Consider the following 27,566-nt stretch of genomic DNA (forward strand, 5'->3'; position numbering starts at 1 on the left):
CGGGGAACATGTCTTGACTCGTGTTTTTCTCTAAAAGAAATGGAAATGATGAATTATGATCAAAGACACCATATTATTATTATTATTATTATTATATTTAATAAAATCATAATATAAACTCGAAATTCAAAATGTAATTCCACAATAGTATAATAACTAGAAATAAAATAAATAATTGTTGAACTGTGCGTCGTGTCACAGTGGGAGAACAGAGATAGTTAAAGTAACACCTCTACTATGACAAGTCAAAATGTCTGCTGTGGAAAAAGGCATGTAACATCTTATTGTTATTATGATGAGGTCACATAATTATTAAAAAATCATTTTTAAAAAGCTGTGTTATTCAGAGGGAATAATTCCCCTTACTGTTCAGCTAGTATGAAAGTCTTCACTTTTCCACAACCTAACTCAACAACAATACCAAAACTAATTTCTTAATCACTGCCCATCTCAGCTGATGATAATGGTAACACTAACATTAGTCTGGGAAAACACTGATCGCCAGACTTTTGCTCTAAATGTGTTTGTGCTAAATGTAAAAATAATGATTTTTATTTGACAATTACAAAACAAGTACTTTATCAGTCAGAACTGGTACACGCCTGTCGACTGTGTGAAGTATGCAACATACCATTGGAATATGATTCCTTGTATTGATTACATCACTGTACAAAGAAATAAAGGATGGTTCAGGTTCCCTTGTGCAAATATAATTATGAATGAATATAGGAAAGTGCAAAAACCAAGTGCCATGTATAATGTTGCAAGTCATACAATGCATGTGACATGCAGATGGACATAAATTACTCTACATTGACATTATATACAAGTATTTCAAAATAAGAGCCATTAAACAGGCCCATTGCATGGGGGTAAATAGTTTTTGTCTCAAAAAAGTATGAATTGCAAGTCTCCTTCAAAATAAATGTACAACCCTACAGTGTGCCTTGGATTATTTCTGTTAAATAGACTTGCAATGTATTCTTTTTTGAGACCATAAAATAATTCCACTTGTGTAATGAGCCCTTCACAAGATGAATTAAGCACGGAAGGATCCAAAGAGCGCCTGTATGTGATTACCACAAATAAAACAGCAGCCCTTCTACTCCATTGTCCTCCCATTAAACAGACTGTTGTGTACTTTCTGCATCAGGGTGCTTGTTGGTTTCTGTACTGGCTGTTGATCTCGTTGAGGACCACATCCCCACTGGGGACTTCATCTGCTGTGATTGTTCGGTCTGCAAATGGGTTACCTGCGACACAGCGCTACAGCATTATTTCTATTTTCTTCATTCCTGTAAATAATATAATGCACACCCGTATAACAGGTGTGCAGGGGAATTAAAACGAAGGTGGCGGGCTCCTCGCCACTGTCCACACAAATTTTGCAGACTTCACTTACCAATGCCATTAATCTGCTCTGAGGAGTCACTGACGAGGAAAGACGAGGCGCTGGATGAGTTGTTGGACCTGGAGGACTCTGAGGAACGAAGAGATGTAATTCTGGTCACGGATGACTTCTTCACAGTCTTCTGTGTTGCAGTGCGGCTCCATTCTGGGAAAAGAAATTCAGATTAAAAAGGTGAAACGTAACATAATCACTGACATGTAAATAATTACCATCATCATGCATCTGATGCACTTAAATATGTTACTCGGAAGGAACAGAAGTCCATATTCATAGGAATTAGTAAACACATAGAGGATTACATGAGTGTGAAACATGTAAAGGTTTCCAGTCAGACTAGTAGTGAAACGTAACGTGAACAACTCTAACCTGAGTTCTCTGCTAGTCTCATTCTGCCACAGCACAGGAAGGTCCTCCACTGCTTCCTCACATTTTCCTTTACCGCGCAGTAGAACACAAATATGAAGAAACCTACAAGACAAAAACAGAATGTTTATGTATATTACATGCAGACTGCACAGGCAGTTTGTTGTTTTAAATCATTTTATAGTTTTGACTTGAAGGACTTGCAGTTTTGCTTGACATTTCTTCTTTAGGGGTCTGTGAGATGTCCGATTATTGAAATGATCAGTGCTGCATTTTGTTGGTGCTTTCTATGCTGCTAAATACCACATAAGTTATATGATTCACCTTAAGAGTGTTTGTAATTGGGTAATTTGAACCAACATACATTTCTGTCTCCTTTTTCTTCACATTCTGTGTGAAAGGTGAGTGCTACAAGACTGAGAATAAGTCAACTCACCTTGTAAGGAGTTAAAGATGGCAAAGAGGTACATGAAGGGCAGGTTCACGGGGCCCCAGGCGAAAAAGGCAAAGCCCCAAGTGAGGCCCAGGAGGATCATTATCCCCGCCACACTGCGCACATCCTGCAGCGTGGTGCGGTGCTGCACATTGTGAGGGTTCTGCCTCTTTATCCGGCACAGTTGCACCAACACCACAACGAACATGACAAGGTTGAATAGAAAAATGATGCAGAAATAGGCCACCACTGCTACATAGAAAGCAATGTCATTTTTCAGCCAGCAGCTGTGGGAGAGGAAATGGATGGAAGAGAATTGAAGGGTTATTTTTTTGTTTCATGTGTCTTGGTATTTGTTTTTTTTCTTTTTCTTTTTGTAGAATCATGTTCATGTAACTGTTACAACGTCTAACAGAAGACTCACAAGTCATCACTAGTGCCATCAGAAAACCTTCCATAGGAGACAAGACCGTAGTTGTCCTTGTCAATCGCAATGACAATGATGACCACAATCATCGGGACACCCCAGCCGATCAGCGAGAACTTCAGCATGTAGCGTGATATGTGGGTATTGAAGACTTTCACAACGGCCAGGTACATGTGGACAGCCTCAAGTCCCATCCAGGTGAAGGTAACCAGCAGGAAGTAGTGAAGGAACCAGGCGGTGGAGATGCAGAGGCCCACAGCGTCTGGGTAGAGCGCCAGCCATGCATCCACCAGGAAGACCAGGTTCAGCAGCAGCAGAGCCACGCACAGCTGGATTAAGATTTTGGATGGAATGTCCTTCCGCAACTTCCTGCAGTGTTCAAATGGTTTACACAACACAAAGCATCTCAGTGGACGTTTCTCAATAAACAATGTGTTTACTGTAAAAAGTGCAGTGGCTCTTTCTCGTTTTCTTAATATTGCCTTGCAAGTCCTTTTATATATTTTGTAGTTTGTTTGGCGTTCAAGATACAGTAATCAACGTTATTAGCTTTTACATTTGAAAATGTTACCGCGACTCTTGCAAAATGTTCAACATTCAACAACAATTTATGACTCTCAATACTCACCCAAAGGCCAAGTAGGTGAGGAGGGTGACAGACAGGAAGATGGCAGAGATTCCACAGCCAATATATGTGATGAAGGTAAGGATGGTGGCCTGTTCCCGACTGATTACAGGCTTTCTGGAGAGGTCCTGTAAGAAAAAGAATAAATAAAGACAAGTTAGAGCAAAGTGGGAAAGTGTTCACCAAACAAAACAAAAATATAACAAAATATAATCTTCTCACCAGCAGTATGGCAAAACTGGTTAAATGGTTGCAGCCACAAACTGTCTCATTGTCCGTGCTGTTTCGGACAAAACAGCCTTTTTGATTCCAACCACCTGATTCGTCTGACGGAGGAAAACACAGATGAACTATATTTTCTTCTTTGTTTACATTCACTTAATTCTGATAGACAAAGTTGGAAAACTTACCATTTAATGTATAGTCCCAGAAAACACATGTAGCCTCGAAATTAGCCTGTAGTTTTGGGAAAAAGGCACAAGAGTTTATATCAGTTTACAATCTCTAATGTACATCATGACTTCTTATTCTCTGTACGGAGTGACTGCTACTGTTACAGCATGTTTTTGGCCGAGCTGTATTTAAACTGCAGCTGCTGAAACAAATTTAAAAAATAATATTTTGTTTTCCCTATTTTTAGGAGGAAGGATGTTTGACAACAGTTTTGAAGTTGTGTGTTAATATTTGACATGGCTGTCGATTAGCTGTGCGTTCCAATACTCAAGCCAGCATGCTTTTCTGCTTATTCTGAAACACAATCCTCTGAGTTGCAGAAGTCAAATGGACTTACTGGAACGGGCTCTGAGTTCCTCAGGCGAATTATAACATCGTCCTGCAGTTCTCTGATTGACAGGTTGGCCACAGTCGCTCCAAGGATCCCACTATTGAGTTTGCGGTCTCCCAAAGATCTGTCCTGCATTTAGAGACGCAAAAACACGAGTTGTCAGTTTGTGAAGAAAATGTTATGATAATAATATGTGATTTAAAATGTGGTCCAGCAGTTTCCTTCAGGGATTTAAAATTCAAAACACACAGACAATACATGTAACACATTTCTGTATTGTAATCAAAATACAAGCGTCTCAGAGGTCTGTCTCTCTCTCTCTGCATATCTTGCTTGGAATGGGACATTTGTTGCCTGTATGGACCTGGTACACTGTGCTCTCCTGGTAGAAATTGAACTGGACTCTGGTGGCCAGCTGCTGTTGCTCGTCGGTCAGGTCCTGTGTGAGAGATGAGGGCAGCCTGATGGAGCCCTGAGGGATGGAGGAGTCTGCTCTCAGGCTCCTCCTCAGCCTGGGATCCCCACGGACCTGCAACACACATGGGACAGAGTGAACAGAGAGGCATAGCCTTAACTATTTCACATCATAGACTTTTTAATAACACCTTTTTAGTTGGGGCAACTCAATCTGTCAGTGATCCCTATTTGCAATAGCTGAGCTGTGATAGCTCAACGGATGCCATCAAAAGAAATGTAAAGCAGAGATGTACCCTTAGAAATGATATTACAGTGAAAGAAATTTTAAAAAGTAATGTCCTTGTGATTAAAGGACGCAAGTTAACTGAACTTCATTTACTTTATTAACAGTTCAGTCTAGTGTTTATATATATACTGTATATATAATAAACTGCGCTATTCATGTCATACCTGTACATTATTTGGGTCCGAGATGGAGAAAAATGTTTCCTGAAAGTTGTTGCCATCTACTGGTTTCACAGACAGAGCCACAGCTGGGTACAAGAGGGTCTCAGCCTTTTCATCAAGAACCAGCTTCAACCCTACTGTATCAACAATCCCTATAATCCTGATGAAAAAATCGGTATTGTTAAAAATACGAAACCTTAGAATGCAGCCAATTAATTTACACCAGTGGTTCCCAACCCCCGCCCTGTGAACTTTAAGTAGGCCTTGAAATATCTGCTACTGGGCCGCAAGGAAGTGATATGATTCAGTGAAAAAAGTGGAATAATTATATCCTTAATAGGCTATTGAAGGTTATCTTTGTGAGTCTGAAAACCGACTCAAGGTATGATACAGTTCTAATATTTGGCAGTGTGGGAGTTGTGCTTTCTGTGGCTTGTTGGCTGTAACTCCTGAACGCTTTCACGGAGAGTAATTTGGACGTTACCGGTGAAATCTGTGTGAAGTGCTAATGCTCTTAGCTGTGTGATATGCCGGGGGAGACGCTATGGCCCCGGTTTTTGAAGCATTCTCTGAGTTGTTGGCTCGCCGGCTGTGGCGTCAAATACATGATATTGTGGCGGATCTTCTTAGTTAGTTAGTGGAATAGTTTATAATGGTGTTTGCAGTGTGTAAAATGGTTTACATGAGTAAGTTAAGGAGACTTTTTTCGAAAGAATAAAAAAAAAAAAAATTCTTTTATTTATTTCTTTATGAAAAGTCCATTCTACGACATTCGGAACCAAGTCTCGGAACCGAACGGAGACCTTTTGGGCTCGCTCGGGTCCAAGAGGGTTTGGCATGGTCTATGCTGCATTTTTCATCATCACTCCATGTTACATCCACCAACATATACACATACCAACAATACATACAAATAAAAACATTTAAGGATTAAACAGTGCAGGAAATTGTATTCATAAACACTCCCTAACAGTCCAATGGGAGACCCTCTGTCTAACTTTAAGTTTCAGCTTGTGTACAATTAATTGTGCACTGCCCATGTGGGCAGCCTGCAACAAAATTGTCAATATAAAAACAGTGTGAAGAGACAAAATAGATAATGTCAAATAAATGAATCTGTCACCTGTTGGAGGAGTCAGACAGCACCTCAGGAGAGGCACCCAGCAGATTGCTGACTATGTGGACGGAGGTGTTCCCCAGCGCTATGCTGACGGTCGGGCCCGACAGAAGATTCTCCAGCTGAGACACCAGCTGAGCCACCTGGCTGGAGTTCAGCTTGGATACGTCTCCGGTCAGCTCAAGCAGTGCGTTGGCTTGCCTTTCAGCTGTGGTCAAAAATGTAAAAGGGATACTATAATGATGTAAATATTGCAATAGAAGTGTACACAGTGCTGAGGTAATAACAAACCTGCTGCAGCAGTGGTGGTGGCATTCAGGGCTTGAGCTGTTGTGTTCAGTGGGGAGGAAGTCACAGAAGAGCTGGTGGTGTTTGTTTGTGCGATTGTCACATTGGTGCCGGGTATGGAAGAGCTGGTGGTGTTTGTTTGTGCGATTGTCACATTGGTGCCGGGTATGGAAGAGCTGGTGGTGTTTGTTTGTGCGATTGTCACATTGGTGCCGGGTGTGGAAGAGCTGGTGGTGTTTGTTTGTGCGATTGTCACATTGGGGCCGGGTGTGGAAGAGCTGGTGGTGTTTGTTTGTGTGATTGTCACATTCGAGCCGGGTGTGGTAAACGGCTCCACAACACACTGCTCTTCCAGCTGCACAAGCACATTTATTCCATTTTTACTGTAAAGAAAAAGGACAAATTAAGATTTGCGGTGAAAGTATTTTACATCAGGTGTTAAATGATTATCAACTACAATACAAACAGCTCTGAAAGATTTTGTTATGTCAGTGCAGAAGATATGGTGGTAAGAAGATCATACAAACCAAGTGAGGGTGTCAGAGTCTTCTATTGTCGTACAAAAGGAAGCAGACATTCGGTTAACTTTTTTCCACGTGAAGTTGGATGATAGTGGACGGTCGCTGACTATTGAATTTCCACAAATTGCTGTGTGACATACAAGATAAAACACAAATGAGGAGTTTTACAGGACAGACCTGCAGTTATTTTCTTGACTGTAGGAAATTATGTTGAATCAACTTGTTTCTCTGTTCTTAATATACACACCTGCTCGAGTCACTTGACCATTGAAACTGATTTTTTTCTCAGACTGAAACAGACTCATCACGGCTGCAGACACGTTACAGATAGGAACCTCGTGGAGAAGGCCTAAAATCACCTTGCAGCTTAGAAGACTAGAAGTTAAAAAATCAGAAGTACACAGATTTCAGTCACTGTTAAAATACATCAGTAGCTTTGAGGGAACATTTCACTGCACTAATACTATTACACTCACTGTGTTGCTGTCCTTCCACATTCCAGATTTAACTCCTAAGAAGAAATTCTCATTAAATCAAACTATCTCAAGTAATTACATAAAAGTAACATATTAAAATAAGTTATATATGCTTAGTATACCAAATGTACTTCTAAAAGATAAGAAAATGTCTAAAAAAATGCTTGCAAATGCAAAAAAAGCAGGAAATATTCACAGCGTCACTTAAGTGCCAAATGTTTTCATTTCATGTAGAAACTGCTCAAACGGTGACACATTTTTTGTGAGAAGTTACTTATTTCCTCAATGAAATGCATAACTCCTACATTTTTCAATTGGATTTCTCATAGCTGAAACTGTGGTCATGATGAAACTGTTATTGAATCATTACATTATAAGTTACAATAGAAGATAGATTGCATTCAATGCTGTTCAGAAATGCATTTTAACCCTTGTTTACATATAATATGGCAAAATGGTTTGATCACATTTAGATTAATTTCGCTCTAGTAAATAGCCACAATAGTCATAGTAGAAAACGGAAAAAGTTTAGGCAATATGATTACAGCTGATTACCTTGTATTCAGATGCAATGTTGGACAACGGACATGAAACACTGCAAAGGAACATAACAAAGATTGTGATTTATTTTTCATTTTGATTAAAGGGTATTTTTTCATGTAAACTGTGATTTGCACATACTAAATGGCAAAACTCACTCTGAACAACTTTTTTGTTGTTTTAGCTTCGAAATCTGTAAAGATTCAAGAGATCAGAGTTTGATGTTAAAATAACTAATTGATGCAAAATGCACAATTAAAGACACATACTAAAACATACGCTCGTATGCATAACTTACCATAGACTTGACTTTTGAGAAGTTAATCTTGGAACCTTGTGCTGAAAGTTGAAAAGTGTAGTATGCATCTGAAAGCAAAGAAACAATATTAATATATCTATGTAGTTTAAAATCTGGTGGTTTGTAAGGGGGAAAAAACACTCACCAGTTCCACCGCAGTAAGCAGAGCAGCTGCAGGTGTTGTTCTCTTTATCTGAAACACAGTGAAAGCATGTTGGTTTACTGTATTCAAAGCATTGAGGTGCTGTTGGCTGCTGTAACGAGGGAGAGCAACTTGAGGTCCAATGTCTTGCTCAAAGATACTTCAACATACAGACAATAGGAGCCGGCGATCAAACGGTGAACCTTCTGGTTAAAGGATGACCACTCCACCCACGGAGCTGCTTCCGCGTGGGCTTTATTTCTCTGCACTGGAGGCCGCTTGGTGTTAACAGAACCACAGCAATTTCAAGTTCTTCATGCAGTATTCAACCCGTCTTGCTTTATCACGTCTTTCTGGCCACTGTGCCATTAACTCATCATTTGTATTATCCATAAAAAACAGGAGTATAAAAATAACAAGTTGCGGTTTTATTTGCGGATTTGTGTAGGACTATTACTTGGCCGGGCACTGTGACTTCTTAGAGTCTCCGCTGGTTGCCTGGCTAGCACATGGTGACAACAATAGTTCAGGAAGTCACTTCACCTGGCCAAGAACTGAGCTTGAAAAAATAAACAAGATAGAACGTGTTAATAAGTCAACTTTAGCAGTACTGGCTGGCCGATTTGTTACCTTCGGACGGAGTGAGCTAGTTATTTCCCCCTGTTTCTAGTCTTCATGCTAAGATAGGCTAATATTTACCATATATATCAGAGTGGTATTGATCTTCTCATCAAACTCTCAGCAGTAAAGCGACAAAGTACATTTCCTAAAATGTTGAACTATTTTTTTTAAACTTTGTAATATTTTTGTAGCCTCACATCTGCTACAAGTGTCCAAGTTCAAGTGACAATGCTTTGGACTTTATGTGACGTGTTCTAAATGTCCCAATGTCTACTTTGACATTGTGGGTCAATGTACGTAGATCATTGACGAGGTTTTGGATATGTCCTTTACTGTGGTTTGAAGATGTTTAAGAAAAATGTTCAGAGCTCACCTGCACCACAGTGAGTTGAGTTGCGCTGAGGAACCACATATGCAGTCCCGGACTCTTGACTGTTGAAAGATTTTTTTTTTAAATTGTGTATAGCACCCAACTATCTCGTAAAATGTGAAAGCAAAACATGATTATACTGTATAAAATTATCCTAAGACATAATTCATAAACACTGCATTACAAAACATTGCTTTTCAAAATATGAAGAACGTTAATGTAATACATATGTTGGGGGGATTACAAAGGGGAAACACAAACACTGTAAATCCCAAACATCTTACCATGATGCGCCAGTTTGACCAGTATACGTGCAACTGTTTAGCTCTTGTGTATTGCTATTGCACTCATTTAGTAGTGGACCTGTTCAATGACACAGAGGGTTGATTGCATTATGGGAACTTATTAGTAGGTAATTATGTATTTGTATGTATTATTTTATGTAGAGCAAGCAACACTCACTCATTCCTTCTGCTGATTTCCCCACCACATGGATGTCAGAAGATGTTTTACTGGCCGCACAGAGCGTACGAAGGATGCAACATGAAGGGATCCTCTGCTTCAGGTGCAGCGTCACAGAACAGTTGGTGTGTCTGAAGTATGAGGTTGGTGTCAAAAAGAGATTCTTAACACGTGTTTTAGTAATTTGAAATTAGTTTGTTATTTCACTTACATTATTGCAGTCTTCATGGCGCATGAAACTTCAATTCTCTGTTAAAAAATAAATGAACCTTGATTCATGTGATCCTTTTATTCACACACTGTAACCCACAGATATATCTAAATATGAACTTACTTGAAAGAGGCCAGTTGTGTTGTCTCTACTGATTGCACTGAAAAACAAATTGAGACAAGATTAAAGTGTCGAAAAATTGAGTTTTATAAACTTAGTTCAGGATCAGGGCCATGCCCAGAACACAGCTCATTTCCTCTGCACGGAGTATTTAAGCACAACAAACCCGTTCACTTTCTCTTCGACTCTGTCTTCACTACCCCGTTTTTTGTCCTCCCGAAGAGACGGCCCCCACCCTATAGTCTCCATTCCCCCCGTTCCCGCCAGCCACTGGACATCAACAGTCCCTCATCGATCGCCTAACCTCCTTTCTACAACCCTCCTCGTTTCTTCTTCCTTACATCCTTTAATTTCTTCATCCCTACCCTACATCACTCTACCTCGACTCCTTCATCCCTACCCTACATCACTCTACCTCGATCCCTTCATCCCTACCCTACATCCCTCTACCTCGATCCCTTCATCCCTACCCTACATCGCTCTACCTCGACTCCTTCATCCCTACCCTACATCGACTCCACCTCCACCCCTACCCCTACCCTACCTCGACTCCTACCCTACATCCCTTCATCCCTCTACCCCTACCCTATATCTTTTCATCCCTCGACCCCTTCCGCTTCTTAAATCTAACAATCATTCCATTATGCAATAAACCTCTCGAAACTCATACTGTTATTGGCGTGGTCCTTGTAGGTGAAAAAGTCTATATTACTTTTGAAAGAAGAGATATCACAGTCTTCTTCTTGCAAATAAAAAGTTGAATTCATAACCAAAAACCATACCCCTGCCTAATTGAATACACCTCGATGTTCAAGATGCTCAATTTAGTTGATCTAAGTCAGATATGGCTATATAACTAACATTAACATAACTGTCAGCTATCTGAATTTAGGACTAATTTCCTCTTGTGCTACTGTTACTCTACATTTTAGCATATCACAGATAAACATTTTAATGGTATTATGGCAGAGGTAAAACAAGCATTGTGTGGCTCAAGGAAAGTTCAATGTGCCCTCATCTACAAGCTCCACCTGTGGACTCAGCGGCCGCAGTCATAAAGGGTAGTTGTTCCTACAGTATGGACTCTGGGGAACCTGCTACTTACAAATAATGTAAGTTATTTTGGAGGTCTATATTACAACAGCACAATTACAACATTCTCCTCCTATTCAAAATGAAGACAAATAATATTTTTTGTACTAAATCATTAATAACATCAAAAATATTTTGAGATACCCATTGCTGTCTATACTGTAAAAATATTAGGACCCTTCACCCTTTCTTTCATTTCATAAGAAATCGTTACCTGGTTTGTGTCACAAGGCCCCCAATTTCACGACGTGCGCGCACGTTTTCTATAGCTGTTGTTGTCGGTGTAGTTGTGGAGGTGCTTTCTAACACTGGTGTTGTTGTCGGTGTAGTTGTGGAGGTGCTTTCTAACACTGGTGTTGTTGTCGGTGTAGTTGTGGAGGTGCTTTCTAACACTGGTGTTGTTGCAGGTGTAGTATTGTTGGTGCTTTCTAACACTGGTGTTGTTGTCGGTGTAGTTGTGGAGGTGCTTTCTAATACTGGTGTTGTTGTCGGTGTAGTTGTGGAGGTGCTTTCTAACACTGGTGTTGTTGTCGGTGTAGTTGTGGAGGTGCTTTCTAACACTGGTGTTGTTGCAGGTCTAGTATTGTTGGTGCTTTCTAACACTGGTGTTGTTGTCGGTGTAGTTGTGGAGGTGCTTTCTAACACTGGTGTTGTTGTCAGTGTAGTATTGTTGGTGCTTTCTAACACTGGTGTTGTTGTCGGTGTAGTTGTGGAGGTGCTTTCTAACACTGGTGTTGTTGCCGGTGTAGTATTGTTGGTGCTTTCTAACACTGGTGTTGTTGCCGGTGTAGTATTGTTGGTGCTTTTTAACGCTGTTGTTGCTGGTGTAGTATTGTTGGTGCTTTCTAACACTGGTGTTGTTGTCGGTGTAGTATTGTTGGTGCTTTCTAACACTGGTGTTGTTGCCGGTGTAGTATTGTTGGTGCTTTCTAACACTGGTGTAGTTGTTGCTGTCGTCATGAGCGTTGTCTCGTTTGAAGTACTTGCAGATGAAGTTTGTGGAGAGGTAGGGCTGGCAGTTGTTTCTTCATGGTTTGGAGACACACAGCTCTGCAGCTCGTTTTGGAACACCTGGCTAAGCTGAGAAAATGAACAGAATACTCATTATATTTTATCACAGGATATATACATCATATATCCTTTATTATGAATACCAACTAATCCATGACTAGTTTCCCTACATACCCAGGCATCGATTTCTGATTCATTCTTCTGTTCATTGACATCCACAGTGACAACAACAAAGTAGTATACTGTCGTAAGAAGGGAAGACAGAACGTAGTTGAGGAGACAGATTTAAAAAATAGGGCATGCAATTAGTGAAGGAGATATCCTGAGATAACCCAGATTATATTTTCCACATCCCAGAACATCAGAGTTTATTATACAGCTGTTTTCACAGGTTGAAATGTTCTCTCCGTTATTCTTAATCTTAAAGGACAATTTCTAATCTTTTTCAAGCTTACTATTAGCTTCAACTGAACCTCATCATGAAGTTTCTCTACTAAAAATTCAAAAAGAAAAATCCAGGGACCCTGGGACAAAATCTCATGAAATGGTCAAATATGTGTCATCTTAGAGATGCTTGACGTGAACAAGTTTGGGAACCGCTGTAGTAGATTCAATTACAAAGTACTACTGCTGAGATGATTCTGTCAAGTTGCAAGTTTACCTGACGTCTGTGCATTTGTTGTAGTAATGGAAAGAGGGGAAGGAGCAGCAGAGGTCTCATTACAGGAAGCCTGTGCTGTTGGCGAGAAATAAAGAATAATTACTTCCATTCTGCACAGAGTGAATGAAAATAGGGAACTCAAATTTCAAATTAAAACAACTTCAGTTTATGGTGATTATTGTGCCGTACAGTCATAATACTGTAAGGTAGAAACAGGACATCGGTGTAGACATTATAAATTATTGTATTTCACTACCACACGGAGTTGGCATATATGCATATAGGTTTGTTGGATATTTTAAAGACTTGTACTTTAAATTGATAGGTAAAGAAAAAAGAATAAACATATCAATACATTGATAAAAATGAATAATAATTCTAAAATATATCATAATTTCTATAAAATATTTTTGGAAAACAGAACAAAAGTTCAGGTATATTTGATAATCTGTTCCTCTTGGTCATATTTTCCAACATCCTCTACAAAGAAGTTAAAGTATTGTGAAGTGTTGCCTGGTTAGGAAACAGCAATCAGACTAGAAAAACAGGTTCCAGTACACATTAGGAAGTAAATGTAACATATTCCCATGTGGGTGTCACATGCCTGACATGTCAGACATGTGCAATTTATAAATAGAGGAGCAGAGCTGTCAGTCCAGATAAGTTTAGCAGATGAAAGATGCAAACAACTCTAACCAGTCACAGTTTATCTCATACCTGCCAATAGCACGACCAGCAGAAGTATGTGAAACCAGTGTCGATTTTTGACATGTGGGTCTGGCTTCTTCGCTCTGTAATATAACAAAGAAAATCATTTTAAACAGTTTTTCCAAATGTTTGTATGAAATGAAAACGTGAGCTTCATTGTACTGACATTTTGCTCTTTTGATACCTATTGTTGAACAGCAGTTCAAAACGGTGAAAGAGTGAGGCATACAAAAGACTTCTCAGGCTATTCACAAACACCTCTTCCCACCACGCCTATGTCAATACATACTGTAGTAGGCATATCCTGTAATTATGTTGTAAAGGTTTTCTCTTTGGTTCTGATCATTCAGTCAATCAACCATATCTTACAATTTTCTGAATAAAGAAAATGAATAATGCCAAATCAAACATCAAAAACATTCCTTGAGAGCCACTTTTGGGTACAATCAGACTACAACAGAACAAACACATTACCTTTATCACAGCTTAGGGAAAGTGCAATAGAGAGTAGTACGTATTGCACTGTACAGACACATGTTTGTTTTCATGAACAAATGGTGAATGTTTGCTCGGACCAGAGCTTTTCAGTGGTGTTTACATTATGAAGCTGTGCCGTTACTATGCAGTGATATAAGAAGTTCTGTAGCAGAAGACTTGCAGTTATAACTCTAAACTTTGGTACTGGCTTTTATTATTAATACAAACTAAAGAGTAAAAGAATGTAATATATGTAATATTATGAGATGTAGTGACACAAACAACAGTCAAAGTAAGGTACGTGTACTGCTAGACTACATGAGTTATTTAAGTAGCAAAGAAAAAACATTCAGTTCCTCCTACAGCGGGTTTCACACTAATGGAAGAGGAAACAAAAAGCTTAAAACAGTGGAAGTTGAGTGGGTGAAAAACCTTTTGTCCAGCCTTGAGGAAGGACAGAGTATATAGAAGCCAATAAAAGTCACTGCTCATCAAGGTGGAAATCCAGGCAAACAGCTAAACAAAAGTTAACTCCTGAAGGTTAAGAATAAATAAATAATATGAAGCTACAGCTATGTGTGATTTACAAACACAAATAGCGACTGAGGAGAGGACCAATGTTGCCTTACCTAACAAATCAAGATGTCTTGTTTCAGTTTGTAGATGATAAAGTCAGAATTTTGCATCAACTCAAATCCACCGACCCATGTCCTTCCTGGGTTGTCTACAGCCCCTTGATGTAATCTGAGCATCGTACCACTCCAGTGTTTCTGGTGCATACCAGGTGCGCCCTCTCTTACACTCTTAAATAAATAATAACTTCATTTAATACTTGGGTACAAGATTAAACAGCATTCACAAACACAGCCAAATATTCACAAAAATGTAAACATAAAACAAGATAATATTACAGAGAGAAAAATAAACATTTAAAGATATTTCAAAAGTGATTAGGTTAGGGATTTAAATAAAGGAATAAATAAGTAATTGATTTAGTTAGATCTGTAAATAGACAAGCTTGGTGTATAATCCAGATTCAAACCAGATCCAGCAGTGATTTCTGAGATGAGCAGTGAGTCCTAGTTAAGGAAAAGGAGACACCACCACCACCACCACCACCAGCACCACCACAAGCACCAGCACCACCACTTTACCTGACAACGGAGGCAAACATGTGCCGACATGAAGAACCATCAGAACAAATGCTGGAAGCTTTCATGATTTCCTCTTCATTTTCTTGAAACATAACTTTCTGTGGGCAAATTCTTGAAATCTTCAATCCTTTTGAAAACAAAGCCAAACCATAAACATTAGGTGTGGATTTCCTTCTCTAAACCTACACAACCTTGTTGTTTCTGTCGTTGTTTGGCAGGCTGCTGTGTGAGTTCCCTGTGGCTTTCTCATACGGTGTCAATAGGTGACACATGCGGCACGCCTCTTGAAACGTCAACCTGAACAGGTGGATGTCGCATACATTCACTTTACCTTAGTGTTGTAACAACAGTCCACCTCATGAACGGGACATTATTCGATTTTAGACTAGATAAGCAAAGGCCCAGTGTGCTGTTCTATCATCCAAAATGATAACTGTACACAACTAATGCCCCGGTAGGTTTTGGAGGGAAGAGATTTTCCTTTTTCTATTTTTGTCTGGCAGTAAAGGTGCGCCTCAGGGTGTGTCCTAACCCTGAGTGTTCTCAGTGACACACACAACTAGAAAACAAATGTTTCCAGGGTAACACTGCAGCACTTTTAAGAGTGAGGCATTGAGACATTTACTGTTGCGTCAGAAGAAGTCACGCACCAACATGACGTGTCCGTCAAGTTATGCACCTGCTTTACAGGACTCTGAAAGGGAGGAGCTTGTCTATCACGCACGACCAACACTGCACTGATTAAAACACACACACACAGACACACACACACACACACACAACACACTTATTTCAGTCATTGCTGTGGCTCTTCAAATTATATTTAACAAGGCAAACACTATATATTTAATACAGTTACACCCTGCAGAGGGGACACACAAACACTTCGTAGGGTGTGTCGGTGATGCGGGACTGACGACTGAGATCATTTTGAAAAGTCATACCTAAGGGACACTAAGAGCATGGTGATTAAGTGCACGGTCATACCAAATATTCTTATAACAGAGAGGAAAAAAGCAGTCAGGGTTCAGACTGATAGTGGGAGGGCTCATTAACTAAGTAAGTAAAATATAAATCAAAATAAAATGACGAACTATCCGAGCAGAGGATGTAAACAAAAGGGAACCTGAATTTGATTATATCTTCATTTCCTGGTAAACCAGAGATTTGTTATGTCTGCATTATAACAGCTGTTTAATTTATAAAGCATGGATTATGTATTCACATTAAAATAGTAGCGGCAACCCTTGTACGTACATCATATTGTATAGTAGTACCAAACAGGTTTCATGCTGTACCAGCTTTTGTTCTCAGTTAATTGAATAAAGTAAGAAACAGAAAAATAGGTTCGGTGTAGTTCTCTATCTGTACACCAGGGGGAGGCCGGAGGACAAAGATAAGCACAAGCCAGGTTTTCATATCTGTTAGAGGGTTGGGAAACAGTGAGAGCAGAGCAGACCCAAAACGTTTTTTTAAAGATCAACAGCCTTTGATTGGTTTCAGAATGCCATGTAACAATACCGGTACCCTTAAAGTGATACAGATACTAATAGAGTACTAAGCCTTAAAGTCTGTGTGTGTGTGGATTGGGAATGGGCGCCTTAGTGTATGCTTAGTCTCATGTGCTCTACGCTTAGGACGGTCACATGGGCTCGCATGTGACCGTTCCGCAATAATTAGTTGAGAAAACAATCTTACCTCAGATCCATTTAGAAGCTCCTCTGGAGCGTTTGATCATATGACATGATCATCATGAGCAGATGGAGGGCTGATGCTTTAGGTATTTAATCTTTCATCAACTGCTGTTTCCAAGGGCAATAATAGACTTGAAATCCTCAGCTTTTAAGCCAACATGGACGACAAGTCCTTAATGGATCACATGGCTGCTTGATCTTTCAGCTCATTGTTTCGGTTTTACGGTTGCACCTTTACTGTTTCGGATCAAACATCACATTGATGTTAATAAATGTGCGCTGCCCACAACAAATGTAAAGCAAAATAATTTGATGTAAAGTAAACTTTGTCAGAAAATGTTTAGCATGACACAATCCATTTATTTTTCAAGACAATGTAAGGTAATTATACAATTTGATATTTTGTGTCTAAACAAGAAATAAAATATATTTGTTAGAATAAAACTTTTTCTCTTATAAAACAGGCATGTCAATAACACACAAACATCCGCAAAAATAACAGCCATTCAATGAGTTTCTCCAAGTTACAACTTGAACACTCCTTGAGTAAAAGACACCTTGCAAGATATCTCTGTCCATCGGCAGACACTGTGCAAACTTGAGGTCACATCCCGCAGCAGAACAGATTCTTGTAAATCAGCTTATTGCAGCCTGTTGGTGTTACACTGTACAGCCAAATGGTGAAAATAGTCAAAAAAGGAATACTGTTTATACTGCTGCATAGGTTATGTTCTATGCATATAAACTCCAGTAAATTATGTTGAAGAGCAGGTAAGCCAGAGGAAATATGACTCTGGAGTAGGAGTCGATCATGTAGCTGTTGCTCATAATGAAGCTGAAGTGTTGCGTCACAGGGTTCTTGCGGCGTAGCCTGGTGCCTTCTGTGGGTCCGGAGACAGTAGAGTTCCGAGACTGGGTGTTCCTCTCTGTGTTCGGGGTGCTGGGGACCTCTGTGAAAGAAGTCATGTCGATGTCATTGTCGTGGAAACAGCCATCGAACGCCATAGCCTGGGTGGCATCGTAGGAGTTGGGGATCTGCAGCGACAGAGGCAGAAGAGGAGAGTTAGCCTGTCCAGATGGTAGGAAATTACACTCTGATTTAAGAAACAAAAAACTAAATGAGAATGACCTTTGCCCTTCTGAGCTTCTTCATCTCCTCCACTGTAGTGAAATAGTTGACAGCAGCGTACTCGATGACAGACAGGAAGACAAACAAGAAGCTTGCCCACAGGTAGATGTCTACAGCTTTGACGTAAGACACCTGTGGCATAGAGGCTGAGACACCAGTGATGATGGTGGACATGGTCAGAACCGTGGTGATGCCTGGATACACAACACATCATGAGTATTAAAATGTTACCTCACAAATAACATCCGTTGTTTGGATTGATTAAACTTCAATGCTAAATGCATTAGGCATAATAAAATACCCAAAAAGTTTAAAGGAAGAGTTCAACATTCTGGGGAAAAATGCTTATTTCCTGTCTTGCTGAGAATTATGAAAGTGGTATCGATATCTTCTCTTCTAACTGTCTGTAGGAAAGCAAATAAGCGTTCACAAAATGTCAGAGTAATCCTCTAAATATAACTGAAAAACTAGGCTAAGTGATGCTTTTGCACAGATTTTGGATAAAAATACCAGTTACAGAGTATCTTTTTAATAAAGCTGTCAACATGTGTTAAAGACAACACGGTCACATGGTCTCAGTACCCAGAGAGACACGGGCAGGTACGGCCCTCCTGTCTATCCAGAAAGACACCCAGGACAGCATCACCATCAGCATGGTGGGAAAGTACGTCTGAAGCATGAAGAAGAAGATATGCCTCCTGAGAATGAAGTTAATGTAGAGCCGATTGTACCAACCTGAAACAGAGATAAATGCACAGAAAGTGGAGGTGGGGCAGGCAGGATGGGGAGCAGAGCATAGTAACAGTGAGAGGAAGCAAAAAACAATCTGGAAAATGTTGCAAAAAAAAACAAAACTGCTCAGTATTGTGTAAGTTGTCAATCTAAGAAAGTGGACGAACAGGGAGAACCTCAAAGTGATTCTTGGGCAGATCTGTCTGGAGCTGAAGTTACACAACAACATCTTAGAGCAGATAGGTCCCCACAAGATTAGTTCACACTGAGAAGAAATTTCTCCCTGACCCCCTTTTCTTCTTTCTTTCTCACACGGAAAATGTGACAGTAGAGGAAGGCATGGTTTTAAAAAGTGGGCTTAGCGGTCAGTCATACAACTCCAAAATGCTTAAATAATAAAGCATGCCACAGAAGAAATATGAAAATATATTTGAATATTTTAAATAAGAAGGCACATGTTTTTTAGCCATGTAACATTTAAAACAGAACTTGATAAGCTGATGTTCCTTAAATAATGTACTACCTTGAAACAGCTAGAATGGTTTTGTCTGAAGGCAACAAGCTAACAAAATAACGTGTTCATTAGTGAGCTTTGTAAGTTTTGCGAGCGTTACCTTCGGACTGAGGCAGGCTAGCCCCTTACTTCCACTCGTTATGCTAAGCTAGGCTAACCACCTGCTGGCGTGAGTTTTATATTGAGACATGCATGCATACTTATATACAGGGCGTTTCTCAAAGTCAAGGAAGGATCCTTCAACGGTTGAATTTCAAAGTTGCTACGTCATTGACTCCAACCTGGAGGACTGTTCCAACGTCGAAGATCCTTCAAAACTCCACCAAGGTCTGAGACCTTTGTTCAAAGGATTTTCAAGGATGCATGTGTGTATGCGCCGCGCTTCTAAAATCCTTGACTTTGAGAAACACCCACAGTATGAGAGTGAGGCGAATAAGCCAGAAAGCACTTAGACTATCTTTAAAAAGGGACAGTTCAGGATGTTTAGAAGTCTACAGTGTTGCTGATACTTTGTTACAGAGTCAATCAGAGTTGATTCTTTGCGTTGGAAGAGCTCTGAAAAGTGAGGTTCATTAATATGTATTTATTTTTGCACACATTAATTTGAGGCTATAGTCATTATTGTTCTCACTGTTTGCCGGATCTACCAGCCGGTGTGAAGGTGAATAAAATATAATACTGTATACAGGTCTAAACATCTGAAATGTTCCCTTTTTAGAAACGCAGACAGGGTTTTGTGACATTGACTATATTAGGTTTAAATAAGGAGCTCTCAGAGGGGCCCTCACGGCTCTAACCTCACATACCAGTACTGCTGTAGAAGGCAAGCCCGAAGGAAGGCTGGAAGTCTTCAACAAAAAACTGAGAGAGCACGATCTCGTCAGTCCTTAATGAATCGTTCCCGTTCTTCCAGTAGAGCATTAGGTCGTTTTCATTGTAAGCATCTTCAAGAGAGGAGAGAGGGAAACCTTCACATGTTGCCTCTGCTCAGGGGAGAGGAGAGAGCGTACAGAAATGGCCCTCCCGACTCTCCTCTGAGATCAGGATCCATGCTTTATCCATGTATTAAGTTAAGACAGACAGGGAGAGAGATAAAGAGAAAGAAGCAGGCCAGAAAGACAAAACATTTCCCCCAGAGAAGGTAATCCCAACTATCGGCAGTTATGACCAAATTCAAGTTCAGAGCAGAATGAAAAACAGAATCCCTGCAAATCCTGCATCAGAAAAGCAGACGTTTATAATGGTCAGAGATTGAGGATTATGATTTATGTAGTCTTTGCAAAAAGAAGATGGCGATGGCTACTGTGTGTTTTTGAAGTACGGTAATGCACTTAGAGCTGTTCAGTGTGTGTTTCTGTCCCTATAGGATAACGATCAAAGCTATCCAATAGTGGTTTTGACCAGCATGGATATGCTAAATATGGAATTCTGTGAGCTCAGCGGTTTCACTAGCCGGTGCCTTTAAATCACAAATAAGTGCATCAAAGGTTGTGTAACATGTTTTCCGGCAAAACATGTCTCATGAGCACATTAAGCAATTTGTTTTGCAACTAAATAAACAAACATCAGAAAGAAAGAAATGTCCCAACTGTAGTTTGGTACTCACAGCTCTCGAGCTCCAGAGAGCAATTCTGTGTGTCCAGAGGGAAACTACTGAAGTCCATTGAGCAAAGTGCCGTCACAGTGATCCTAAAACACAGCTTACAGTTAAAGCAACACCCACATAAATCAAGCAATTCAGCATCAGCAGCAACTGTGTTCATAAAACATATTTGAATCAAGCTGCTTACATTAATCTTAGTTAACCGGCCAGTAAGATGTCAAAAAGGGTACAAAAGCTAAACCGCTGGACTGACTCTTAAACAGTTAAGATGGTGGCGCATGCACTAACTGTGACTCTGCCGCTCAGGCTCTGTGGCTACAGCAAGCTGTTAGGGATGACGCCATATTGTCGGCATCTGTTGCTGAAATGGATACGATGAATGTAATCTGATCGCTTCTCATATTCCTTTCAGGCTCTGCTCGCTAAACCTTGCATTAATAACCCAGTGGGTAGTTTCATCTTGGTTGACATCCTTTTCAAAACATTTTAGTAATGTTTAAATCATGACTCATTTCAGTGGATTTATAGACACAGGTACAGTTAAAGACATCTTTTTAAAGAAGAAATGAATTGTAAATGTAACTTAAAGCGAAGTGGCCCCAGCCATCCAGACACGTTAGCAAGCGTTACACGTGGAATTAAAACTGTTAACAGCATCACAATGTGTGGTTGTTGCATGTTCGGTTGTCAGAATCAATATTCCAACAGAGGACTCACGACAGGATTACGACCGTTTAACGAGTGATCAAATGAACTGGTGACTCTTAGACGAATGCGTCCGTGGTTGCTCATAAGTGATTTACAAAAAAGGTAGGAGTAGATGATAAACACTGATGAGTAATATATTTCAAATTGATGAAAGGCTTTTACAAGGACATTCACCTACATGTTCTGTTTTGAACAGTCGCCACTCAACACGGTCACTCGTTAAACTGAAACACGCGGCTTCTATGGCTGCAAGCTATCAAACGCGTTGACTACCAGTGGACTGATCAGAAACGCGTGTTTGGAGCACCAATTTTAAAACTCAACTCAAAAACGTAACTGTTAAAGGGTCTCTAAACAAGGGATTAGCTGTTTCAGCCGTTCTTGGTTTGGTATGACCAGTAGCTTGTGGTTGGTTTTAGCGAACTAACTAACTAACATGAATGAATACATTTGCTTGATTTCCTGCTCTTCTCTACTTTTCCTCCTGTTGCACAACATTTTAACATGTCACAGATAAACATAATGATGTCTTTAAAACAACGGACAAAAGAAAAACTTCATTCATTCAAAAAATTAAATGTGCCATAAACCTGCAATTACCAATTACCACAGTAGGCGCTACTCAGCAAAAGCCAGTAATCGTTCACTACTTTGATTGAAGTCTCTTTATCAATAACATCAAGGAAACTTTTTTTTACCTGACACTGTAGAGGATATTGCCGTCAGGAAAAACCCTCAGCATGATGTTCTCCATGGTCGTGTCGTGGATAAAAGAACGCTTTGAGTGGACAAAGAACACGTCAGGAACCCAAATCTTTTTCACGAGACGTGCATCAAAGGTACGACTCTTGTTGCTGCTGGAGGGGAAGGCCAGACGATCGTCCTGCCAGTAATGCCTCAGGTACAAAGTCATGGTGAAGTCCTGAAAACAAAAAAACGACAACAACGACAACAGCTCAAGCCCAGCAGAGAAAAAGGGGACACTGTGTACTGGCTAGACTAACTGCAGAAATCCCAGAGGCACGTACCATGTTTACTTCTGATATGCTGTCAATGCTCTCCACCTGGACGTCGATGCCGACAGGAATAGCCGATCCTAGAAAAGATCAAACGTCATGGATCAGCAACAGTAGGATTACATCCATCATGAACCGGCCATCTGCACATCTGCCGGAGATTATTTATGTGCAAATCCCGCTGCTGAGCTATACGACGTAAACTACAGACTAAAGGCTGGATGGAAGGGATGACAGCATGCCGGTTCTTAAGCATGACTCAGCTTAGAGTTGCTATCATATCGTTTTCTAATACAATCTGAATAGCTTCAACATCACTTCGTCAGTTACACACAGCTGACAGTTCACGTAACACCTTTGGTGAAGCAGTAATCCTCATCGTCATCTCTACAATTTTGCTGCTGCACACTCAGGAAGCACAGATGTGATACTATACATCAAAATACTTGAAGGGTTTATAGATATCTCAAACAACTTGTAATCAGCTTTTTATATTCTGAAAAACACAAAAATATGTATGCATTGTATTTTTGCCTGTCTTGTAGAACACTTTATTGCTTTATTAATAATCTGTATTAACCGCAACATGGCCTAATAGCAATAAGTATTACAATTACACAGACGTGGTGTTTGTGGTCAAAATTAAAAGCCAATCAGCTCGTAGATCAGGTGAAAGCCAGACTTTTCCCATCATGCCCTGGGCCTTGCAGTCTGTGGAGAGCGCCTGACTCTAAAAGCTGGTCCCCACATGGATACAAATGTCCCTTGTGTTACATAGATTACCAATACCGGTTCTTTAACTGCCTATTTTCAGTCTGAGGCCAATCCCAGCATGCACAGAGACAAACACCGACACCAACTATCCTGTCAGTGGACATTTTGGTTCACTAGAGCAGAGCCACACAAATACTGGGAGAAAATGTGCAGAAGAGGTCAGAGCTAGGAAACAACCGAGGCTTTTTATTAACTAACCCGAATGTTTGCTCAAGAAACTGTAACAGTAAATACCACCATATTGTAATATTGCATATATGCATGTTGTGTATCAGGTCCTTATTTAATCATAAGGCGTCAGCATACTGTAAACATATTATGCGTACTAAACATCCCGTTCTCTCAGCGCCATTATCTAATGAAGGTATAAGCACTCAAAACCATCCGCCTACGATTACAGTAGAGTAGTGAAATGGGAGGGATTATAACTGACAGGTAGGCCTGTTCATTTCACTGAGGTTCTTGATGGGCATGACACTCTCCACCAACAAAGAGCAACTGCAGTGAAAGGTCAGAAGCTACAGGATTGTAAATGTAAACTTGAGGGACTACAAGGGGAAAGGCATTACGAAACAATCCCAACTATATGTGATTTTGTTACTGGGGCCCACTCCTCTACTACTACTATTAGCTATCATTTAAAACAAAGCGTGATGTTTGTCATGTGGATTAAAAGGTTTGAACAAAGCAAATTATTATTTACTGATGTGCATCTGAAACTAGAATGAGAGGAGCTCATAGAGTTCATAAAACTATATTCTACACACACTGGTGCACAAGCAATAAAGGGTTTTTACAAAACGTTCAATCCAAACGCCCACACGTGGCTGATTGTGTAAGACCTTATGGTTTGCAAAGAAAACATGTTGACATACAGGAAGTCCGTTACAGTCAATTGGCGACAGGAAAATACCCCGGCAATGTATGCCTGTAGATGGATTATGTAATGTTTTTGTACAACAATGCATATTTGCCGTTTTAAAGAAATGGTGATAGTTCAACTGCTACATTCACTAAATGGCAGGTAGTCCTTGGAGGTTTGTCCTCAGAGAGGACGGTGATTTGGAGCGACTGCTGCATTCACATGTTTCAAGAATGTTTTAACCTTTAAGACAGAATCAAACAATTGAGAAAACATCCACTGAGAGGATCGAGACAGCCACTAAACCATTTGCTGAACCTGCAACCCTTTCTGACTGGAAAAAAAGCAACCATTGAATTTAAATCAAAATTGAATTGGAAAAAAGGGAAAAACATTGATTGAATAATGTATGTACACCATTTAATCGAATTAATAGCAAAAACAACAAACAATGTATAGCTTTGAGGCTATATATGTATAAATATATTCTACAGTCTCAGATCTAAATGAAATATTCTAGTTTTAGTTTTTTGACTATTCTCTAACGTCGGGCTTTTCTTTTACCTCCACAGAATAAAGTACGCAGTTCAGATTATTTTATCTGTTCTACTGTCTGCAGTCATCGGCTCACACGGCAGTCAATCTAGGTCACTAAGGGTTTTTTTGAACACGTAATACCAAACGACAGCACAGTAACCTACATTAATCTTACTAAGTTACCCAGAAAGCACATGTTTAATACAATTTTAAAATATAAACAAAAGAAAGCAGAAGAGGTGGAATAAATAGATATACTCTATATAGATTAAGTTTGTGTCTTTACCTCCAAATCCAGGCCGCATTGCAAAATCGTGGTCTTCAATCCGAAGCAGCTGCTCAGATTTAATTAGCAGAGACTTGGTGCTGTCCAGCTTTTTCATCTTAAGGTCCACTCGTCTGAGAACCAAAGAGAACAAACGTAGAAACTCTCTTCATCTCTGTGTTTCTCTTACGAACACAGACAAAATTGAAGCAGAACTGACATCAGGTCGAAGGAGTTAGTGATGGTTACTTGCACTCTGATTACAACCAAAGGCCAATGGTCCCTGGAAAATGAAAGTTATTTTACTGATCTAACTGGGTCAGAGATATCGTGGGGCCTCTTTTGTGTCTGGCTCTACAAGTCCTATCTGTATTCACTGTCTTTCTTGAAATCCTCAGAGATTAATGTGAATCAAAACATTAACTCGGATCACCTTTCATCCTCACATGTTAAATCCCCTGCTCTTACCTTTCCTTTTCCGATTTTTACTTTGTAAAGTAGCACATGGAGAAGCCACAAAATGTAGATGCCCGGTGTCAAAAAGTAACAGCAGAAGCAGCTCCACAATCACAACAAAGTGTCATGCGAGAAATCCCACATTGGCTCACCCTCCATGCTTTTGTTTGGTGTTCTCTCCGTACTGCTCCTTGTGTCTCCTCTTGTTGGGATAGTGGCTGCTGACGGGCCACAACCAGGCCAGGCACATCAGTCTAAAGGCCAGGAGGGCCACTCTCATGGTTAAGCTGGGGCTTGGAAGACTAGAGGAACCAAAACGTTCCTCCCACTGCGTCAGTGTCTCACCCGGGGATTGCCACAGCTGTCCCCGTCCTCTACTGGCACGTCCATGTCCCAGCAGCACTCATTGTGCACCACCACGCACACACCCAGCTACTTCTGCATTATCCTGCTGCTTCATCCCCTCTAACATGGTAAACATCAGTCAGTGCTTAGCTCCAGTGCACAGGCATCCTCCTGGTTGGGTTTGCTTTTGTCTGTGCCATCCCTCTGCTTACGTCGCCGGACAGCTCCGACTCCCCCACTGTCCCCACCCACTGATTTACGTAAAACCAAATATCAATTTATTCCTATAATGACAAAGGAATACCATTAATTCCTCTCTAATCTTCTTATCTTTGGTTGGTGAAATCTTTCAGTAACCTACAAACTGGAGGCAACAGAGGAGGGGGGGGGGGGGAGTAACACAACCAGCAGTTTCATCATCATGCTGACCAGATAAAAATAAAAAGCCTAGCCTACTTTTATACATTGCAGGATTTTCCCTCGAGTTGCGCACTGTAGCGGTGGGAGGACGGATCCCACCCACAGGAGACAGGCGCAAGCATCTGTCTGGGCCACATCTGCAAACATTGCACTTATGACTTCTGAGCAGATATCTTTCACAGCAGAGGATATGTTTGGAAAAAAAACAGGCTTTGAACTGTTTTCATCTAAACATTAGCAAAAAGGATTACGAATCGTATGTGTTGGTACAAATGTTACTATAATCCAATGCAAAACAACATCATTCACACATGAGAGGTTTCAGACAAAGGTTTTGAAAAATGTGTATTGACATGCTCATGGAATATTTACAAAGCTTTATCATGAGTTGCACCCTCGCTTGTGATCCGGCATTGTGGTTTAGATCTAGACCACAGGCTCCTCATGTGGACAAATAGAAAAGTAAAGCAAATCTTTATAATGAAACGCAATTTTTTTATTTTATTTATTTTTTATTTTTTTTATTTTACCATTTTACTCAACATTTTTAGTTATTGATATTATACATTATTTTGAAATGCACAAAATATGAGATTAGATTTTATTTTATTTATATTGCTCTGCATGCCTTTAAACAAATGCATTTAACTTTAATTAAACCAGCAAGCTGTCGACATATACAGGAGCTTTGCAGCATACTGGATATTATATACATTCAACATGACAGATTATTAACGTGCTAATGGCTATGAGACATATTACACAACAGACATTTAATTAATCAGTATCACTAATGAGAATGAAGGGAACAGAAACTATTAAGGACATGTATACATTCTTAAAAATTCAAATGTCAAAAAGAAACGAAGAAATACGACAGACTCATGGAAAAAAAGCATGTTTGATAATTCTGTATTAAATCAAGGAAGGAACAAAAACCTGGAGCTGAGAAAGATAAACTTCAGAACCAACGATGAAATCAAAACACAGGCTGCATGACGCTACTGTAGTGCCATGGTCCCTTTAATCTGGGATTAAAGTTGATTGAGGGCAGACATGAGCAATGCCATCTTAAAGAATCACTCACGTGGACCTTGGCTCCCTTGGACATGTGACCGAGCAGCTGCTGGACTTCTGGCCGTTCAACATGTGGAAGTGACATCTCATCTGTGCCCTCTAGAGGTCATCATCTGTCAAAATATGTAAACAACTGTGAGGCGCATTTGCATTCATGAACAACCAAATGTATGCGGCCTAACATGTGTTTATGCCAAAACATAAAAACAACAGCATCATCACAGACACGGACAAACAAGCATTACTGGAATTGAAATC

The 27,566-nt window shown here is 40.1% G+C and overlaps 2 protein-coding genes across 2 annotated transcripts; both read right to left on the bottom strand.

Annotated features, from left to right (window-relative positions):
• Positions 1 to 73: 73 nt before the first annotated feature.
• Positions 74 to 15,387, bottom strand: LOC306705108 (uncharacterized protein). The gene is made up of 30 exons (XM_079171794.1): positions 15,177 to 15,387; positions 13,555 to 13,628; positions 12,838 to 12,912; positions 12,351 to 12,418; positions 11,380 to 12,245; positions 10,077 to 10,113; positions 9,954 to 9,991; positions 9,743 to 9,873; positions 9,565 to 9,643; positions 9,284 to 9,342; positions 8,293 to 8,340; positions 8,148 to 8,215; positions 8,008 to 8,042; positions 7,865 to 7,904; positions 7,310 to 7,344; positions 7,081 to 7,208; positions 6,840 to 6,960; positions 6,316 to 6,695; positions 6,031 to 6,232; positions 4,911 to 5,067; positions 4,408 to 4,572; positions 4,050 to 4,172; positions 3,670 to 3,715; positions 3,482 to 3,585; positions 3,263 to 3,387; positions 2,632 to 3,003; positions 2,211 to 2,494; positions 1,778 to 1,879; positions 1,403 to 1,555; positions 74 to 1,253 (listed from the first exon to the last, which is right to left on the bottom strand). Exons 1-30 carry the CDS (start codon positions 15,266 to 15,268, stop codon positions 1,150 to 1,152), a joined length of 4,311 nt encoding a protein of 1,436 aa, XP_079027920.1. The 5' UTR covers positions 15,269 to 15,387; the 3' UTR covers positions 74 to 1,149.
• A 2,215-nt stretch (positions 15,388 to 17,602) lies between these two features.
• Positions 17,603 to 25,746, bottom strand: gabrr3a (gamma-aminobutyric acid type A receptor subunit rho3a; the record flags this gene model as incomplete). Its single annotated transcript, XM_079172284.1, has 9 exons — positions 17,603 to 17,905; positions 18,000 to 18,193; positions 18,582 to 18,734; positions 20,052 to 20,189; positions 20,852 to 20,934; positions 22,255 to 22,478; positions 22,585 to 22,652; positions 25,032 to 25,144; positions 25,619 to 25,746. 9 exons carry the CDS (start codon positions 25,744 to 25,746, stop codon positions 17,603 to 17,605), a joined length of 1,404 nt encoding a protein of 467 aa, XP_079028410.1.
• Between the last annotated feature and the right edge of the window lie 1,820 nt (positions 25,747 to 27,566).

The sequence above is a fragment of the Pholis gunnellus genome, assembly GCF_910591455.1.
Source record: "Pholis gunnellus genome assembly, chromosome: 13".
Classification (NCBI taxonomy): Eukaryota; Metazoa; Chordata; class Actinopteri; order Perciformes; family Pholidae; genus Pholis; species Pholis gunnellus.

Excerpts from the sequence above, each read along its gene's own strand:
- LOC306705108 (XM_079171794.1), bottom strand. The coding sequence starts at position 15,268 with ATGTTTCAAGAAAATGAAGAGGAAATCATGAAAGCTTCCAGCATTTGT. Across the intron at positions 6,233-6,315 it reads CACCACCACTGCTGCAGCAG|CTGAAAGGCAAGCCAACGCA; the intron begins GTTTGTTATTAC and ends TTTTGACCACAG. Across the intron at positions 3,004-3,262 it reads CTCACCTACTTGGCCTTTGG|GAAGTTGCGGAAGGACATTC; the intron begins GTGAGTATTGAG and ends TGAACACTGCAG.